Below are 21,354 nucleotides of genomic sequence, written 5' to 3'. Positions count from 1 at the left end.
AACGATTTAACACCGACCATTCGGGCGGGATAACCCGCCAAGTCATGAACCATGGCAAGATGTCTTGATGTCTCGTTAATGTTTTTTTTAAATAGTGTTACGCTTTATTACGAGATTTGCATCGAATATGAGGCTACAGGCTCGGAAAGGTCAGTGGGAGCAAAGGAGACATAGAAGTGGGCGAAGAATGCTAAAGATTTCACTCTCAAATGCTCCTTTTTAAATGCAAGTCGAAAGTTCATTCACCCGTTCCCAGACCTCTTCCTCAACCGTTGGTGAGTGCTATTCCTTTTTTTTTATTATTATTATTTTTTTTTTCATGCAGATATTCTCTCCACTTATTTATGTTATATCGGGAGGACGACAATGAAATTCAGCGATAAAATATCAGCAGCATGGCGTAGATAAAGAGACAAATGAAGCTTGAAGTTTAGACTGATTGAGCCACTAAATCTAGGCCGATGGAGGTTGAACTAACACAAGTGTCGTGAGAACGTCTCGTAACGGCGCCCTTATGTATGAATATTCTTTCCATTAATCACTTTTAATATATTAATATATAATCGTTGAAAATTACGTTAAATGATATATTATCTAAAGCCTGGTGTAGCTAAAGAGCCAAATGACCGAAGTTTAGGTAAGTTGAACACTTGGTCTTGGCCGTTAAAGGTTGTCTTCTGATTTAATGAACGGCACCGCCCCCCCCCCCCCCCCAGAAAAGAGAGAAGAAAAGAGGAGGCGGGGGAAGGCTGGAGAAAAGGTAGAGGGTGTATGACTAAATGTAAAGGACTATGAATTGACGTTATACAACCAAACTGGATTCGTTCAATCTTGTATTTCTGGTGATAGAAATCCATTTCCCGATGTAATGTGGTTCGGATCCCACAATAAGCTGATTTATAACTTTTAGGAGATACTTGTACTTGATAACATGTTTCATATTCTCTTTTTTATTTCTGTAATTACAGTGTAGAGTGCCATTTACGTACTATTTACGAACATTTGTTTAATATGGAAGGACTAGGCCTAGTGACTAATGATCGATTAGTATTGCCAGCCTCTGCGTTGGCACACGTCAACCGTATTTTAATGCGGTAATTGACGATTTCAACTCAAATCTCAGCGCTCCCAGGGTCTCTAAAAGTTGGGGGGTGGGGGGGTTCATTCTGAAAATTGCAGGGTAATAATATCTCGCCTATCCAACTTAGTGGTTTGTGGTTGGGTGGGCGCTGTACTCCCACGAGAAATTTTTTGAAGAAATAAACATGATTTGGTGCATTTTAATGCCATGTAAATATGAATAAATACATGATATTAAGGGAAAAGGATGACTGGTTTTCTATATTAGTCAGTCAACAAGTTTATAAGTCCATAATTTACAGTTTGGCTAAAATGCGGTACAAGTCTTCTGTGACATTCTCAGCATAGACTTCCATTAACGCTGTAGAGACTATGATCAGTATTTATCTCTACAAACTTTTACGGTACAAGTGATAAGGATAAAAATAAACTTATTAGTTTAAGGTGTCATATATTATAGGATTTATAGGACTCCATTGAGTCAAAATAGTAGTGTTCTTTAACAATAAAAAGCCTATTACTCCAATGTGGGTTTTAATATTTAAGGTTAGGAATGATAGGAAAAGAGGTTGTGAGTAAGTGAATGACAAGAATGAGAATGTGTACTGCTTTTGACATTACTAGTGGAAAAGCAAGAGAAATCTTAGAACGGGACAATACTGAATAAATTGATTGTTGAATGTGTGAAATGGAAATTTTGCTAGCAATAACATAGTTGGATGAGAAGAGAACTAGTGGTGGAAGATAGAGATGCATGAAGGCGATTAAAACATTTTTGCAATTAATGAAGAAAGTGTTTTCTCTCTGGATACAGCTAAACAAAATAGGAGCATTAAAAATTGGCAAACAATATTTGCCCGTGTGTCTGGCACTTTGTTTACAAATTTATTAGCTATGTCTTGACGGTCAACTGCAGCGAGACATGAACATGACAGATCATGATTATTACTTGTTTGTAGTGAAAGCCTTATTTCCAGCCTCTATTATATAAAACATAGAGGAAAAAGTTGAGGATGTTGATATGTCTAGCCACCCCCCCCCCCCCCCCGCGCCCCGCCCCACCCTTCAAGATGACGCCCATGATCGCTTCCAGCTGTCTGTGCGAGTGTAAAGGCCTGTCCACACGAGCCGGCCTAATCGGCGTGCTACGGGGTTCACGGGCAAATTCTGGCGGGCTCACCCATGCCATGAATGTTGTCCACACGGGTGAGGCGATGGAGCGGTGGGTGTGTCCGACGATGCTAGTAGTGTGTTCAGTGCGGTACGATAAACATGGTGATTACAGCAAAGAAGAAGATAGCGTGGCATGATAATTGCTTTGTGTGTGATGAAAAAGGAGAAAAAGAAGAGAATATGGTGCAAAGAATGGCTCAGTAAAAGAAATGTATATGGTTAACAACCGTCTGCCAGGGTCGAGGTAAAAGCCAATCGGGCACCACCGTGGTGATTTTGCTACAAGACTCATCGGGCAATTTGACGGTTTGCCCGTTAGAGGGAAAGTCCGCCGATCAGGCCCGATCGTGTTGACAGGCCTTTAGAATCAACTCATTTTAGATTCAGGTTTGAGCCTGCTCCTGCCTGCACCTGTTTAAACATAGGCTATGGTAAATTAGCTCTTAGCTATCAAGCTAACACAGCTAATTCCCCCTCCTCCCCCTCCCCGCGCCAAGGAACGAAATGTGGACTTATATGAGTGGAAATTTATCAACCATTACAGTAAGCCTAATTTCGCATTTACCTGTAGCAGGAGGTCAAGTGATGATGAAAGGAATCATTTATTGTGTGATAACGCTTCATCTGCTGTTATTCAGCACTCATGAGACTTTCTTTGTTCAAGCAGAGCTTCATATATATAACTGAAAGTTCCAAAGTTGAAAAGGAGGTTAAGTAGATAGATATCAGTATACTATGGCATTTCAGTTGAAGCGTTTATAATTACTTTAGTATCTTACATAGCACTAGGTTGATGGATTTGCTTGTGTAATTGCCAGTATTGATAGCAGAGAACACAGTCAACAGTTTATGGTATTTTCTCAACTTGTGCTGGTACCATTGTTGAGAATGATTGTTAGATGCATTAAATATTTACAGAAGACATCTGCAAAGTCTGTGAAGCCCACATCGGTTACAGGCTAATATTGTGCCCTCTCCAAAAGTTTCTACATGTTAATGTATGGTAATATCTAAATTAACTGAATTGTTAGGTATTTTTGCGACTGGTGTACGCTAGACATTATTGTCTCCTCAACTGGTTGGTATATCGACTTACTAACTTTCCTTCATTGGCATAAGAAGTACGGATCATTTATTAATTTCCTTTTGAACTTCAAAGGTTCAAGGTGTTTTAATGATTTATTTACATTTTCAGTGATTTATTTATTTTTAAAAAATTTATGTTCTTTGATATATGATTTTTCCTTTATGTATTTCCCATTACCTTCTGTTACTTGTTTCAAATGAACGCCATACTCTTTGGAAGCTTGAATTTCAAGTCATTGACTCATGCGTTGGGCTTGTTCCATACGAATAGGGTTCATGTGAATAATAATAATATTAATAATAATAATGATAATGACAAACAGACCTCTCCTTACTCTCATAGCTAATATGTATACATACGTATACGTTCATATATATACATGAGTGTTATTTGTGTCATGAAATCCCGAGCTAAGTGGGAGGGAAGTCTCACGTGAAACCATCTAAGAGAACGACTCTCTCACGTATCTTCCAATATTTCACCTTTATATTCGCTGCTGGCGATGATGTTATCGGCGATAGTTGCTCGGTCATTCTCTCAAGTGTTTTTCTGGGATGGAATCGCACACTTGACCTTCGGGAGAAAGAGAGAGGTCTTGGACTATGCGGCTAAATGCACGCGAAGGTTACATAAAAGGAAAGAGTCTTCAATCGAAATGAAGGCGAGAGAGAAAGAGAGAGACCCGAACTAGAAGGCCAAAAGCGTGCGGTTATATAAAGGGAAAAGACCTGAATCCATATTAAGGCCAATTTTAGATGATATTGTAACAACAAAAATTACTCACTCCTGACAAGTGACACATGATTTAATAACAATGCTGATAACTGACACTTGAATCAATCAAAATTGCTGATAACTGACACAAGAATCAATAAAAATCTGCTGACAATTGGTTAAACTTTCCTTTATCCTAATTTTCGTATTATTGTCAAATGTAGCAGGTGCTCAAAATTTTAGCAAGAGAAAGCCGATCTTGTTCAACTGTCCCTTTTAGTACCTTTGGTTTTATTTTTACACACTATTAAACCAAGCTGAAAGTTTCTTATATCAGTAGAATATATCCAACAGTTTGGTTGAAGGAAGGTGTCTTGCTATTGAGAAAACTATTGCCCGATGATACACAAAGAACAAACCAAGAGCAAAATTTCAGCACTATCGTACATGTGTCGTGGCGGTTGAAAAAATGGTCAATTTCACTATGCTAATTCTTACACCTGCACTTCATGGAACGGGGCCTCACAGGAGGGTCCGGGAACTAATGAGTAGTCAGTCTTCCTTGCACGGTTGGCCGAGGTGGGATTGGGAAGGTGCTTGATTAACTCAAACTCACTTCTACGAAAGAAACTAAAGTTGATCGAATTGGGATTTCCGGAAGACGCTCTCAATTGGGGGTCCCGGTTGGAGTCCCCGACTGGCTTCACTCACTGGTTCGACTGCGCTATCTTGATATCTTGAACGTGGATGAAAATTCCATTAGTACTGTGAACAACCATAAAACTTTTACTTAATAATCTTGGGATTTTATGTGCACAGTCTTTAGTATTGTCGGGAGAGTTCCTTAAGTATATGCTTTTCCCACTCAAGAACAATAAATTGTTCTGAATAAATAGCTCTGCTAAATGCCATCCACTTTAAATGAGGTTCTGATATTAATAATTGTATGTTTATGTATATATATATATATATATATATATATATATATATATATATATTAGATGTTATAATATATATTATAATATTATATATATATAAATTAAATATATATATATATAATATATATATATATATCTACATCGAGCTACAAATGTCCTTTAATATCTAATTCGCTCTACCTCAAAATTAATATACTTTCATCTATGTTAACCGAAGGGGAACTTTTTAGTCGATAAGAAATTAGTCGGCTCACGGGCGCTAACCATCAAACCAACAAATTAGGGAAACACAATGTGTGGTCTAAAATGCTTCACTGTGCGTCCTGAATTTGAAGGTTCGATATTAAAGGACATTTGTAGCTCGATGTATATATATATATATATATTATATATATATATATATATATATATATATATATATATATATACTACATATAGACATAAACATGCAATTATTAATAACAGAACCTCATTTAAACTGGATGGCATCTAGCAGAGCTATTTATTCAGAACAATTTATTGTTTTCCAATGGGAAAAGCATATACTTAAGGAACTCCCCCGACATATACTAAAGGCTGAGCACATAGAATCTCAAGATTATTAAGTAAAAGTTCTATGGTTATACACAGTGCTAACGGAATTTTCGTCCACGTTCAAGATATCAGTCATGCAGTTAACTTGACAGGTGTTAAAGGAGACGTTGCTATTTAGCCAAACACAGCTAGCACTGGCCTATAAACTCGCAGGTATCGCTCCACACCACATCCGCTGCCACTCCTAATCAAAAACCCAGAAATACCTACGAGAAACTGACGACAGCAGACACCAGCTTCACCACCACAAGAAGTGACGAGAGAGACTCAGTCTCCAATCGGAAAAAAGCTTCATGACCCGTCGAATGCCAAGGCAACCTAAGGCAGAGATCTACCTAAGGGTGTCACAAAGTACAGGGGGGTGGATCATGGAAGTGATACGGACCAACTTCCAGAGAAGCTATTGTAGTCCAAGAACCCTGTGAGTCACTGACTGCCCTGGGGCACTAGCTTACCAAGGAAGGACTGGAGAACACTGAACAGGCCTCGCAGTGGCAATGGGAGGACGAGGGATAACCTTTACAATTGGGGCTACATTTTCTCACCCAATTGTCCCTGTGGCCACAAGTCCAAACCATGACTCACGTCCGGACCAACTGTAGATTGGTCCAACTGTAGATTGGACCAACTGTAGATTGGTCCAACTGTAGATTGGTCCAACTGTAGATTGGTCCAACTGTAGATTGGACCAACTGTAGATTGGTCCAACTGTAGATTGGACCAACTGTAGATTGGTCCAACTGTAGATTGGACCAACTGTAGATTGGACCAACTGTAGATTGGTGCAACATGCACCGAAGAAGAGCTCTATGATGCAATGCTAATGAAGCTTGCCCAAAGAATGCTAAACAGGCGCTCAAAAATATAATTAATCAACTGGCCAGGTGCTAAAACTATAATTAGTCAACTTGCCAGGTGCTAAAAATATAATCAATCAACTGGCCAGGTGCTCAAGAAATATAAATGAGTTTGCTCTAATACTTTTATAAGAACACACACACACACACACATATATATAATATATATATATATATATATCAGTGAGTTATATAGTGACTGGATCCCTTTATTTCAAGGAAATATGTAAAATGTATAGATTTCTAGGTTCGTGGTGAATGTGCCTCGCTGTCGAACTTCTCAGTTCTAGAGATTTGTGGAAAAGTCTCCCTAAAGTGATTCTCCTCGTTTCCTACAATTTACTGACACCTTTATCTATTTATTTCCTTACTTGTCCATTTATTTTTCTTTCTTGAAAACCGATCCCTGCTTTCTGTATTCCGTTACCTTCTGTGGTCTCTTCTTTCAAACGAACACCATAACAACACTATTCTTCGGAAGCTTGAATTTCAAGTCAATGGTCCCTGTGGTCAAAATTCTTCTATTCTTCTATTTAACAGCAAGTACCAGCCGTCCTGAGGATGCCTCTCTGAAGACGAAACCGGTCAGGATTTATCTACCCTCAAGTCACCGTTTTTTTCAGAGGAAGGAAATACTTCGGACCATTTCTCCTTCGAGTAACGACAAATAAAGCACAGACAACAAACATTTTGGATTGAAACGTATTTATTACAAAAGAACAGAATAGAAAATTTAGGCTAGGGGCCAGATGCCAAGCGCTAGGACCTACATGGTCATTCAGCAGGGAGAGCGAAAATCGACAGTAAAAAGGTTCTATAGGCGCTGTAAATCAATTGTTAGGAGAGGGTCGAAAGCAGGGTGGAAGAAAGAAAATATGAACGGAGGTACAGGAAAAGGAATGGAAGAGGTTGCAGCTAGGGGCCAAAGGGACGCTGCAAAGATCCTCAAGTAATGCCTACAGTGCATTGCATGAGGTGCACTGATGGCACTACCCCCTTTCGGAGTATATTTTCTGAATGGAAATACAATAAAAAAAAATAAATAAATGGCTAATTATTCATCAAGATAAAATACTTGTCACTGCATTTTTAGTCAAGTGAGAAATACATGGACCAGTCTCCAGTTTACTACCAAAATATAGAGAATGCCCTCTGGACCACACAAACTGTCACCATGGACCACTAGTGCTTACTATGGACCAACGACGCCCCTCTGCAGTGCCCCCAAGACACTGGGGTGGCAAGACGGTTCAAGGCATCGAAAGGTGCCCGAGATTCCCAAATCCAATCCGCTGAGTGGGAAACACCAGTTGAGAGTCAAATGGTTTAGATCTTTCCATTCGAATGCTGCAATTTCGTTAGAAAACCAACACTGGAAAATCTATATACCATATATTTTCTATGAAAATACAAATGGTTAAAATGTTCGTGTATTTATGTTTGTGTGTATATATATATATATATATATATATATATATATATATATATATATATGCTCAAACATTTGCAAATATAGATAAGGATACCTTCACTAATTCGGTTCACACTCATTGCAGGAGGAAACATTACCACTGTTCAGAAGAAAACAGAAGACTTAGAACACCGGCCTCTCCTTCAGAGGAAATGGTGAGTAACATCTATCTATCTATCTATCTATCTATCTATCTATATTTCTCTGTCTATCTTCTGTCTATGATAGTTTCTGAAAAATCCTGCTGCTTAAACTTTGGCCACAGTAGATATGGAAAAAATCCACAAAATGTATGTAAATGTATCATCCAGGTTCCTTTTCAGGGAACTTGGGATCGTGCCTATTGTTCCTATGATTATGGGTAACAATTTCCACTGGCATATCCCATTTCCTTCTTTTTTCTATTTTTTACCCTTTCTCTTCAACTCTGGCGTCCCATGGTATAGCAACATCAATGAGTGATACTTTCTTCTTGATTTTGTCAATCAGCGTCAAGTCTGGTCTATTTGTACGTATCACCCTACCTGTTCTGATACCATAGTCCCAGAGAATCTTTGCCTGATCGTTTTCTATCACTCCTTAGGTTGGTGCTCGTACCACTTATTACTGCAAGGTAGCTGGTGCTTGCACAGCCTCCAGTGGAGGTCTTTTGCCCTTGGAACATGCCTCTTTATGTACTGGTTCTGTGCAAGTGTCGGACATTCACTTGCTATGTGGTTTATGGTCTTATTTTTCGTATTACACTTCCTACATATGGGAGAGATTTTATTTCCATTTATCGTTCTGCGAAGTTCTGCCTTCGTCCATTTCACTAATCCTGCACTGTATCTGATTACTGGTACTGCCCATGTGTTCATGGCTATTATCATATTTCTGGCGTTGAGTTTTGACTTGATTATCGCCTTGAGTTTCTGCATATATTCTTTCCTGATCGTGTCCTTCATCTCTTATCGCCTTGAGTTTCTGCATATATTCTTTCCTGATCGTGTCCTTCATCTCTTGGTGTTTTATATCCCCTCCTTCCATTATCCCCAGATATTTGTATCCCGTCTCATCTATGTGTTTGATGTTGCTCCCATCTGGTAGCTTTAACCCTTCAGTCCTTGTTACTTTGCCCTCTTGTATGTTGACTAAGGCACATTTTTCTATTATTATTATTATTATTATTATTATTATTATTATTATTATTATTACTATTATTATTCAGAGGATGAACCCTATTCATATAGAACAAGCCCACCACAGGGGTCACTGCCTTGAAATTCAAGCTTCCAAAGAACATGATGTTCATTTGAAAGAAGTAACAGAAGATAATGGGAAATGCAAAAAGATGAGATCAGTTATAAGAAGAGAAAGAATAAATTGAAATATTAATAAATAATTGGATAAAAATGTAAGTCACTTATTAAAGTAAAGGGAGAACGGTTTTAGGGCGATTCATAACCTAAAACTATATCGTTGCAGACTGACAACAAGGAGAAATGCTGTAAAAAGAGAATAGAACGATGGCAATTAGTGGTGATCGTGGGCTTCTGTGTCTACATGTTTGCATTCTCCTGGATCCGGAGCCTCAATAATTTTGGTACTACGACATTTCAAAGCCCCCTTCCCAGTGGTTACTCAGTTCCAGATCTAGTTCTGGATCCAGACCCAGATCCAGTTCAAGCTCCAGATACAGCTCCAGCTGCAGTTCAAGATCCAGTTCCAGTTCCAGTTCAAACAGAGCAAGCCCCAAAGGACAACGTTTTCAAGAAGAGAGATCCAGATCCAGTTCCAGTTCCAGTTCAAACAGAGCAAGCACCAAAGGACAACGTTTTCAAGAAGAGAGATCCAGATCCAGTTCCAGTTCCAGTTGAAACAGAGCAAGCCCCAAAGGACAACGTTTCCAAGAAGAGAGATCCAGATCCAGTTCCTGTTCCAGTTCAACCCCAGCGTGTCCCTGAGGAAGACATTTTCGCGATGAACTTCTCACTCTCAAGTGCTGATAAGTTTTCGTTCCCAATCCAGCATCGTTACTTCCTCCGGCAGTGCTACGCTTACAAAAGCCTCACGCCAAGATTCACCTGCACCGACACTCTCTCTTTTAGAAAGTACTCAGCCAAGGCCATTGTGGAATGCGCTTGGGATCTCTGGGAAGTCTGGAGGTGAAAAGCTAATTTTTTTTCTGATCTGTTCCATTCATTCTTGTTGTTACTTACCGTTGTTTCAAGTGAATACGCACAATAATATTCTTTGGAAGTTTCTTGAATTTCAAACTAATGGCCCTGCCCCTGTGGTGGGCTTGCTCCATATGAACAGTGTCCAACATCTGAATAATAATAATAATAATTGTGTATTTCCCATTACCTTCTGTCAATTCTTTCAAATGAACATCATATTCTTTGGGAATAACAAGTCAACGGCCTCTGTGGTGGGCTTGTTCCATATGAACAGGGTTCATCTGAATATAATAATAATAATAATGTTATGGTTGAATAACTCATCGCCATACCTATTCCTCCTCCCTTCGCAGGAACAAAAACCAGCCAAATCCTTGGAAGAGACGTGGTTCCTCCTCATCCTCACCATCAGCTTCTTCGGGTGTGGTGGCCATTTCCAAGAGGCCCTCGGTGCACCTCGTCTTCTTGGGAGATTCCCACATCAGAAATCTCTTTCAAGTCTTCTTCAGGCGTCTAGTTGTCAATCGTCGGGTGATGTACCGCAGTTCCGAAATGAAAAAGGTAAGGAATGGTTCTCTGGATCTGAGAGAGAGAATCATTGCTTAAGATTTCAAGGGGAAGCTACCAGACATCATGGAATACTGAATGTTTGTGTAATTGTATATTGCATACATAAAACATTCCTCTTCAGTATTTATATATACTAGCTGACCAACCCAGCACTGCCCGGGATAACTGAATGACAACCGATCAACTTTCTCTCTCTCACTTTTTCCCTCTTTCTCCTCCCTAACAAGCCCTCGACTCTCTGACTTCCTCTCCTACTCTCTCCCTCTCTCCAACCCTCCCTCACTCTTTCCCCTTCCACTCCCTCTCACTCTCTCTCTGTCACCCCTTTCCAACCCCCACCCCCTTTGGTGCCATTGATGTCTTACCTCCACAATATTCTTTTCTGTATAGTAAGCCATATGTATAGCGACATTAGGTATGATAAATTCACAAAGTTTACAGGAAGAACCAGCCACGTTTCAAGGAAGCCCTTCCCACCCCCCACCCCCTTCAGTTCCCTTTGTTGCTAGTGATATCTTAGCCCTTAAGTGCTGTGCTGAATTCTAAATTTTACATCCATATATATATATATATATATATATATATATATATATATATATATATATATATATATATATATATATATATATATTATTTATATATGACTGGTAAAAATGTTCTCTAACAACAGAATTCCATCTAATAAAAGGAGCCCATAAAAACACCAAAATATAGAGAGAAAAGTACTATATTTCAGAGACTGCTTTCTCCCTCTTCAGGTAGATGAATGAGAAAAGTTTACAGAAAAGGTGGTATTTATACCAAGAAGTCCATCCACAGGCAAGCCAATTTAGGTCACCCCCGCTGATAATCTTCCTTTAATCTTCTTAAGTGTTAGTTGAATGAAAACTTGGTCGACGACATCTGAAACCCACGCGCCTTTTGAGATGTTCATTAATTAAGGCCGATTCCATCATTTGACTCTTGTACCGGCAGTTGCTGCTATAAATTACATGTGACAAATTCCAGTTTATTCTATGGATATGTTCATTTATATGGTTGAAAATAGCCTAGTTCTGTTGTCCATACCTAACTGACCGTTTGTGTTGTATTAATCTCTGGGGAAGTGATTTACCTGTAAATCTGATGTATGATTGGTCACAGTCCTGGCATGGGATCTCGTAAACCCCAGTGTCCTTGGGAGATGTCTTTTGTTGGACGTTAATCAGGGATTTGGCTAAGGTGTTTGGGTAAGTAAATGCAAAAGGGTTAGATTTTCCGAGGGGGTGGGTTACTCACTTAATCGTGTCCAGGTGAGGAATTTTTATTTTATTGTTGGGTGTATCTCTGGTCTTGTCTTTAGGGTGTCGGTAGAAAATTACGTTTGCTTTGTGAATTGCTTTCTCGATTATATGGTCAGGATACTTTAAAGACGAAAGTTGCTTGTGAATTAGTTCAAATTCTTTTTCCAGGAATTCTGGGGAACAAATTCGTAAGGCTCTTAAGAACAGGTTGCTAGCTACACCTATCTTGATAGTAATGTCGTGATAGCTAAAGTAGTGAATGTATGAAAGTGAGAACGTTGGTTTTCTGTATATGGTAGATTTGTATTCTGTCGTGTCTCTGATTATTAAAACATCAAGAAAAGGAATTTTATTGTCTGTTTCCCATTCAATAAAATTCCTTTTCTTGATGTTTTAATAATCAGAGACACGACAGAATACAAATTTAGAGATATCGTAGATATCCTTGCTTGGTAAATAAAATTATCTATAAAAGAGCTCTTGCTAAGCAAAAGAAAACATTTAAGCAAGCAAAGAGGGAATCGTTTCTCAGATATATAAGAGAATTAAAACATGATTCCCCTATGTCATTAGTCTGGAACAGAATCCGAAAGCTGCAAGGGAAATTTTCTCCACCTCCCTTGCCTATATTGAAAATTGATGGCTTCCTCATATCTGATTCTGAAGAAGTTGCAGAAATCTTTGGTAGGCATTTCTCTAATATATCTAGTGCCCTACATTACTCTCCTGCATTCAGGAATATTAGGGACGGTACCACGGTTGTTCCTGCTGTTAGTTTAAATTCAGAGTCGTATAATCTTCCTTTCACCATGAAAGAATTAGATCATGCAATCTCGTTACAGCTGAACTGCTGGCAGTTTTGATTGCTCTTAAATATATTTTTTATAGTTCTTGTACTAACAAGGTTTTCACCATTTTTACCGACTCTTTGAGTGTTTTAATCTTCTTCCAAAAGCCTAGTCTCTTGCCACCCTTAGTGCAAGAAGTACAAGATTGGTTTTATCTTTTAATTAATAGAAGAGGATTTTCTGTTAGGTTTTGTTGGGCTCCGTCCCATGTTGGAATTGTTGGGAATGAGCAAGCCGACGCTGCTGCTAAGGCTGCAACTAGGCTTAGGCACATTTCCAACATGGGCGTCCCTGTTTCCGATTTTAAAAGTACCATTCGATTTTACTGTAGATACCAGTAGCACGCCCATGGTCTACTTTAGATAATAATCTTAAATTAAAGTCGATTAGGCCTCTGTTCCATCCTTGGCCTCATAGCCCGGATGGATAGAAGGTCTGAGATAGTTTTAGCTAGATTACGTATTGGCCACACTAAATATACTCACGGGTGTCTAATGACGAGTGGAGCGGATAGGCAGGTTCCTCGCTGTTCTACCTGTCATGTGGATTTGACTGTGATGCATATTTTGGTGGAGTGCCCTCATTTTGAAACCAAACGTAGAGTTTGTTTGCTGGCAAATAAGACTCTTGCCGATATTTTAGGTGAAGGTGCTCAGGCAGAGCAAATTATGACATTTTTAAAAAATATTGGTCTTTTTTACGAATTGTAATTTCCTTTTAATTGTTTTAGGTTTCTTGTTTGGTTTTTATGAATGAATGATTTGTATGTTAGATCGGTTGTGTGTATGTTTGTTTGTGCGACAGCGACTTTTTTTATTCTTAAGATATATATGCGCTGAATGGCCCCTTGGCTCCGGCGTTTGGCTATGTGCCCAAATTTTATAATCTAATCTAATCGGATGTCTACTGGTTGATAGAACCGCCTTCAATTTTCACTATATAGATATATATATATATATATATATATATATTATATATATATATATATGTATATATATATATATATATATATATCTATATATCTATATACTATATATATCTATAGTTATATATATAAAAAGATATATATATATAGATATGTACTATATATATATAGATATATATATATATATATATATATATATATATATATATATATATATGATATATATTAGATATATATTTATATATATATATATATAAATAAATATATATATATATATTATATATATATATATATATATATATATATATATATAATACATACCTATATATATATATGTATATATATATATATATATATATATAATATATATATATATTATATAAATTCTCTAGATTTAGTTCATAAACAAAAACAAAAATAACTGCCCACTGGATAGATTCGTTAGTTTTGATGTTATGTTCTCTTTTCCATAAAGTCCCCTATAGATTCTATTTTAGAGTATCTTAGTAACAAACTAACCCAGCATGAATTACCTCTACCTGTAAGTCACATTATTTCACTCACCAGGTTGTGCATTTGTGATTGTAAGTTTATACTCAATGGAGAATTTTATCAACAAATATTTGGTACAGCAATGGGCAACCCTTCATCATTATTCCTCTCAACTTGCATATAGAATTCTTTAAAAATGCTATTTACGTAACATCGTTTATGTTCCTTTAAAGTGGTATAGATATTTTTGCTGTTTTGCCTCCTGGTATTGATGTAAATGATTTACTCTCTAAATTAAATAACCAGTATACCAATCGATTAAGTTTACTTTAGAATTAGAAAAAACACAATTGTCTCCCTTTTCTTTTTTCTTAGAAGTTTTAATACTTAGAGAACCATTTCAATGTAAATTTAGTATTTATAGGAACCAACCAACCATTTAACTTATGTCCATTTTTACTCAGGCCACCATCTTAAATATCACAACAATTTTTTCTTCTAGATCGAGAAATTGAATACATAAGAAAAATTTATGTTATCCTTTACATATATTAGATATTTGCTATAATAAAGCCCATAAAATGTTTTATAATGTAACACGGAGAAAGAAACATCTAAGAAAATTCTCAGCCTGTCTTTTAACAGTTTTGAAACCATAAAATCATTGTGAAAATCTTTTAAGGTCAACTTTGTTTTTTTCCTATAATAACCCACTAAAAGGAATCTTAATAAAAATGGCCCTAAGGAAAGCAACAACATAATATATAAAATTCCATTTTTGGACTGCCCCTCGTTTTATATCAGCCAATCTAGTAAGGATTCAGAAGTAAGAATTAAACTGCATAAATATTCTGTCAAAACTGGGCAAAGATCCAATGCAATTTCATTCATTTAAGTGAAAAAAAACACCAAATTAATTGGGTTGGCAGTTTCAGTAATTGCAGGATCAAAAAATGTTGTCACAAAATCTTTTAGAATCCGCCATTATAAATTGAATGATCAAAAGATGTCTTGTCACGGAATCTTTTAGAACGCGCCATTATACAACTTACTTCCAATTTTAATTCTAATGTGAGCTCTAGCCTTTATTATTTATACCCTTGTATATATAACATGTTTAAGAATGGCCTTAAAAATACAATCACTGACTTAAATACAAATTAGTTGCCTTATTGATATTTTCTTTGTATGTGTATGTTTAACATATTTTTGTGAATAAATTTGCCTTGCAAAAAAGGTTTTATTGTTTTAAAAAAGTTTTTTTGGATGTGGTCAGTTGCCACCCTGTATAATCCTTTAAATGTCTTGTCCCTGTTTCTGAGCAGTTAGACTTAATCTTTTTTAAACCTCTTAAACTGTACCCCTGTTTTTGGGAAGGTTACTAATTCTCCAGGTTGTTGGATCCTAGATACTTATTTCCCATTATATAATCCCTATCAGTCATTTCTAGGACCCTTCCTTGTATACGTACTCATCCTCTTGTGTATGTCAGTCTGCTAAGTAAAGGTGGTCGAGTCGAAAGATCTCGCAGCAATTCAGTGTTTCCCTTCCCTTCGAGGCTTTTACCTTCATGTATATATATATAATATATATATATATATAATATTATATATATATATATATATATAATATATATATATATAATATATACAGTGGACCCCCTAATTCATGGAACATGCATACCAGATCCCCCCACGAATAGCTAGAATCCACATATACTTAGAACCCCTATAAAAACACTTAAAACTGCCTATTTAGTTAGTTCAAACTAAAGAAACCCCCACTAAAAATACTTCTACCTGGTTTTTTAAATATTTGTATCACAAAAAGTGCATCTGATCATGAAATTGATATGAAAATACAGTAATTTGGGGATATTCCTCTTAGAAAAATACTGCTAAATTGTCAGTAATGTCGCTTGTATGTCATTTCAGGATCAATGGACGTATCTTAACTATAACGATATAGTTTGGAAAAGAAAGAAACACGTGCCAATGCATGAGCTTCTTCACTTGGATGCCCCACTGAGGGTTACATTCTACTGGGATCCTTTCCTTGTTCTCTCTCCAAAATTTCTATCCTCCTGGATGTCTGGTAAAGAGAGTAAACCTACCTACTTAATCACTGGTAAGAATACGTTCTCCTCTCTTCCATCTCTACGATCATTTGGAGGTCCATAGTTAATATTCATCTCGTCCTCCAGGCCGGCCCATTGCCAAGCTTTTGAGTAAAAGCCACACATTTGACGATACCTTCAATTTTAGCTTGAATTTCTGAACCAGGATTACTGTGACCTGGACATGCCTAAGCAAGTTAGTAAAACGATTCACTGCATGACCTCCTCCTGGTAGTTAACATTTGGTCGCTGAGGGTGAGCCAGGGATTTGTTGTTGCTTGTAATTGTTTCAACCTTTCAGAAACGAAACCCATGAAGGACGCACTGTCAATTTAATTACTAAGTTAAAAGTCAATTACCATCTTCAGCAGTCGAACCAAAGAATTATCTTCTCCCAAAATTTCAGGAATGTTTTTAGCTGCAACAAAACCAATTCTGGCGAGTAAAAATGGGTAGTCGAATAATTGGGAATGGAGGAGGTATGCTTTATAATGGAAAATCACGTGAGGTCTTGTTATTGACATTAAAATTTCACTTTTGATTACAGATATGACTCACCAAAATTGTACAAAATATCATGAGCAAGGAACATCAACATTCTACTGTTTTCTCATTTTTTTTTCTCTCTCTCTACAGCAGGCACAGCGATGCATTTTATGAGGGCTACAGGGTCCACCTACTTATCCAAAGGTGCTGAGGCTTCCTCCAGGAGATTTTTTAATCGGCTGAAGGAGGTGTCTCCTCTGCTGGCAAAGTTTTCAAAGACCACACCAGTCATCTTCAAGCTCCAGGATCATTTGAAGGTAGACACCATCCTACTTACGAACATTCAAGTTACAAACATTCAGAAATACGAACAATAGGGATTGTAATTTAAAATTGTGTTCAGAGAGCTACCCTTGGCCAGCCATAAGTTCAAATTTTGTTCTGTGCGTGCCTATTATGTTTAGTTACAATGAAAACAGTACTGCACTCTACAAAATACAGTACTGTATTGTGTTTTAGGATGAAAAAATGTTTTTATGTCAAAAATCTCATAGCCCCTCACTTCCACTCCCATGTTGATTTATGTGTATCTGTTATCCAGCTCATTCTGTTCATAACTGGTTGTGCATCAGCACAGACATAGTGATGCTTGACAAATTGCTTGAAACATGGAGATTGTTGAGACCTTTCCAACGTCCTGACAAAAGGCAGTGAGTGACCCAGGGGTTCACAACTTGAGTATCACTTGATAATCCTCTTTCTTAGGTTGGAAAACCATTCCTTAACATCACTGTCACTCCCTCTCTCATTATTTTTTTTATTATTTGTATTTTAGCAGATATCTTTCACATTCACAATTGATCTCTGATCCCTTTACCTGTCGAGAGCAACCAAATTCAATGGACAGCAGCACCAATATGCAGTAAATGTTTAACCTCACTGTCAAACTTCTCAGTTTCAAGGGTCCCCTATTCCTCACACCATTTGATTGTGGAACAGCCTCCAAGAGGATGTATTGCAAATGGAACTTCAAAAGTTCAAGGGAAGATGCCATGCATTACTACCCTAATACAATCCTCCTTGCACTTTAATACATTTTTATCTATTTATTAATGTACTATTTATAAATTTTATTTATCTTTTCTTTTTAATAGGTGATATTTCTTCTTCATTCCCTTCACCTTCTCTTACTTCCTAATGAACACCATATTCTTTGGAAGCTTGAATTTCCAAGTTCATGGTTCTTTTGGTGGGCTTGTTCCATATGAATAGGGTTCATCTTCTGAATAATAATAGCAATGATGGACCTCTTCTTCTTCTTTTTCTCTCAGAATGACAGGAGCTTCAAAATCTATAACCAGAGGCTTGTCGATCATTACAACCGAATCTCCTATGACCTGCTGGCAAAGAGTTCCAACTTCACCATGTGGGACAGCACCATCCCTCTGTCAGACCTCTACTGGGATGGCTGCCGCTTAGTAGGCTCAGTCTACAAAGACACCGATGCCTGGAATTGCAACGATAAGGGCCATCTGGGATTCGTAGTAATAGATCAGTTTCTCGACATGTTTTTAAATGGTATTTGCTGCTGTTCCAAAAATAAAGGCTCCTAGATTTATAACTGGACCACAAATGTCATAGTATATCAATATCTACGAGGATTGACTGTCATGATTTACAATAAGAGAAGGAGGATTTAGCAGTTAGTACACAGAAAATGGAAAACTATAACAGGCTTGGAATATCACCAACTGAGGGACGTATAGGACTTACCAGATAATCTGTTGCAGCTAAATATTATTTCCCTGTCCCCGTCTTTGACTGTACTGATGGTAAGAGAAGATGGCGTTAACCAGACGTACGCTGTCATGGTTTCATTCACTTCATTTGAACTCATGTGAGGCTTGTTTCCTTTTGTATTAAGTTCTCTGGCCTTTGGGATCAGGCATTTAACCATTTCTCAGTCAAATAGAGTAGAATATACAATTTAGGCCAAACGCCAAGAACTGGGACCTATGGGAAAATTGAGAGTAAAACTTACAAAAGTATAATACTACCCCCTGCAGAGATTCTTCACTCGAACACTGATAAATTTCGACTTCCAGCGACACTTCCTCGTTCCTTTGACAAGTTCTCACTGAAAATTCTGTTGGTCACCAACAACACTCCAACTACTAGGTTTTCTAGGTCATGAATACCATCTCTAGGGTTCCACTTGGGTGAAACTTATCCTTCTTCCAACTTCTACACTTATTTGCTTCTTTCTGGGAAACCCTCTCCGAATGATCCAGTTCCTACCACAGTGGAAAGGGAGAGAAGGAGGTCCTGAGAGCAGGAACAAATGATCCAACTCAGAAATCAGAATATACAATTTAGGCTGAAGGCCAAGCGCTGGGACCTGTGAGGTCATTCAGCACTGAAAGGGGAAAATGACAGAAAGAAGGTTAGAGAGCTGTAACAGGAGAACCTCTCACTTGTACTATGAAACAATTGTTAGAGAAGGTGGAAAGTCTGACGAAAGGAAGAATATGAACGGATGTACAGCAACAGGAATGAAATAGATTGCAGCTACCTAAAGGGTGAAGAATAGTACTACTACTACTACTACTACTCTAAAGGGCGAAGTGACACTGCAAAGACCCTTAAGTAATTGCAGCACGTGAGGTGCATTCTCTGAGTTTGATTTGTTTCAGATGTGGGTAAAGAAAGCCTATATTCGAAACCGAAATAAGCTGAGCGCACATACTCTTAACAAAAGACAAGCGTCAAATGAACCAAGTAAGTCACTGCTAAAACAGCTCTAAAAGAAAACATAGACTTCAACGAAAACGGAAACAAATATATTTTGCTGGCCTTTCTAAAACATTCTCTCTCTCCAAAATATGACAAGAAATGGGAGCCAATGCTGATGTTTTCTGTATGATTATTCTGAGTTTGAACTTTTTCAGTTATCTTCTATATTTTATCCTCTACGTTATGGCCTCTATACTATTCTCAATTATAGCCTCTGTACTTCCCTTCAGTACTACAATCTGAATACTATAGCATTTAGGCTCTATACTATAGCCTCTGTATATAGCTTCTGCACAACAGTCTCTATACTATAGCCTCTGTATATAGATTCTGCACTACAGTATCTATACTATAGCCTTTGTATATAGCTTCTGAACTACAATCTCTATCCTCTAGCCTTTATATTATAGACTTTGTACTTACATTCTGTACTAAAATCTCGCTAGTATAGCCTCTATACAGTTTCTGCATTACAACCTTTATATTATAGCCTCTGTACTTAGCTTCTACACTACAATCTCTATACTCTATCCTCTATATTGTAGCCACTGTACTTGGCTTCTGTACAACAATCCCTAAAATATAGCCTCTATACTCTAGTGCAGGGGTTCCCACCCTGTGCTACATGTACCCCCAGTGGTACATTTGTACACTTCAGGGGTACATTGTATCTGAGAGAATAGCCAGTACTGCGCAATACATGATGTAATCTGCACTGAGAGTGCACAATGTCATGTCTTCTTTTTTATTTCCTCATTTTAGTAAGCAAAGCTTTTTCTTGAGTGATATCAAGAGTAGGGTGAATACCATTTGTTTCACACTGTTATGGAACTTCCCGCAGCTGTAATCTGAAAAGATGTGCTTGCATCATAATACTTATAATTATGAATTAAGTGAGGCTTGTGAACTTAGTTTACTGATGTTATGGATAATCATAAAAAAGATATGTATATGTTTGTTTGTTTGTTTGTATGGTGTATATACGTTGCATGAAACCAGTGGTTATGCAGCAACGGGACCAATGGCTTTACGTGACTTCTGAACCACGCCGAGAGTGAACTTCTATCACCAGAAATACACATCTCTCACTCCTCAATGGAATGGTCGAGAATTGTACCCGCGACCACCGAGGTACGACGCTAATACCATACCAAGATATGTATATGACGCATTAAAATATTTCATAAATTACCTGTTTAGAATATTGAAGTTATTACCATTAATATTCTTATGCAGTCTACACAAACAGATTTCATAATAAAATTGCATCAATTTCATTGCTTTTCTTTATCCTCAACTTTTAGAAGTACATAGGAATCTATAACAATGCCAAAGGGGCACAGATGAACAAAATGGTTGAGAACCACTGCCCTAGTGGCTGTACTATAGCCTCTGTAGTACTTAGCCTCTGCACTAAAATCACTATACTACAGTCAATATTCTCCAGCCTCTGTGCTTAGCTTCCATACTACAATCTGTCTTGTTCGTAAATGCAAATTATCTCTTGCAGCTCCACAGCATAAGATATCGTGTGTAACTAGCACAGGAAATTCTTGGAAAGTGAACATGTTGATTGTAAGCATTGCACAGTATTGCAATCAGGGGCATCATTTTTTGGTGGGGACACCGCTGGGAGGGGCACTTGCTCCCTCAAGACACTGATCCCACCCCCTCCCCTCACAAGGCAGTGCCTCATTAATTGACCACCAGTAATAGAATTTTGGTAGAGGTAGCCTCTTTGAGTGATATATTGGGTTGTTTTCCTTTT

At 37.6% G+C, this 21,354-nt stretch overlaps 1 protein-coding gene across 1 annotated transcript; it reads left to right on the top strand.

Annotated features, from left to right (window-relative positions):
- The first annotated feature begins 218 nt into the window (after positions 1–218).
- Positions 219–20,827, top strand: LOC135220012 (uncharacterized). The gene is made up of 7 exons (XM_064257308.1): positions 219–275; positions 8,000–8,069; positions 9,379–10,058; positions 10,427–10,634; positions 16,126–16,318; positions 16,944–17,110; positions 18,125–20,827. Exons 2-7 carry the CDS (start codon positions 8,067–8,069, stop codon positions 18,404–18,406), a joined length of 1,533 nt encoding a protein of 510 aa, XP_064113378.1. The 5' UTR covers positions 219–275; positions 8,000–8,066; the 3' UTR covers positions 18,407–20,827.
- The last annotated feature ends 527 nt before the right edge of the window (positions 20,828–21,354 follow it).

The sequence above is a fragment of the Macrobrachium nipponense genome, chromosome 1 (genome assembly GCF_015104395.2).
Source record: "Macrobrachium nipponense isolate FS-2020 chromosome 1, ASM1510439v2, whole genome shotgun sequence".
NCBI classification, from domain to species: Eukaryota; Metazoa; Arthropoda; class Malacostraca; order Decapoda; family Palaemonidae; genus Macrobrachium; species Macrobrachium nipponense.
This window is presented reverse-complemented; position numbering and strand designations above follow the sequence as displayed.

Excerpts from the sequence above, each read along its gene's own strand:
- LOC135220012 (XM_064257308.1), top strand. Across the intron at positions 10,059-10,426 it reads GATCTCTGGGAAGTCTGGAG|GAACAAAAACCAGCCAAATC; the intron begins GTGAAAAGCTAA and ends CTCCCTTCGCAG. Across the intron at positions 17,111-18,124 it reads AGCTCCAGGATCATTTGAAG|AATGACAGGAGCTTCAAAAT; the intron begins GTAGACACCATC and ends TTTTTCTCTCAG.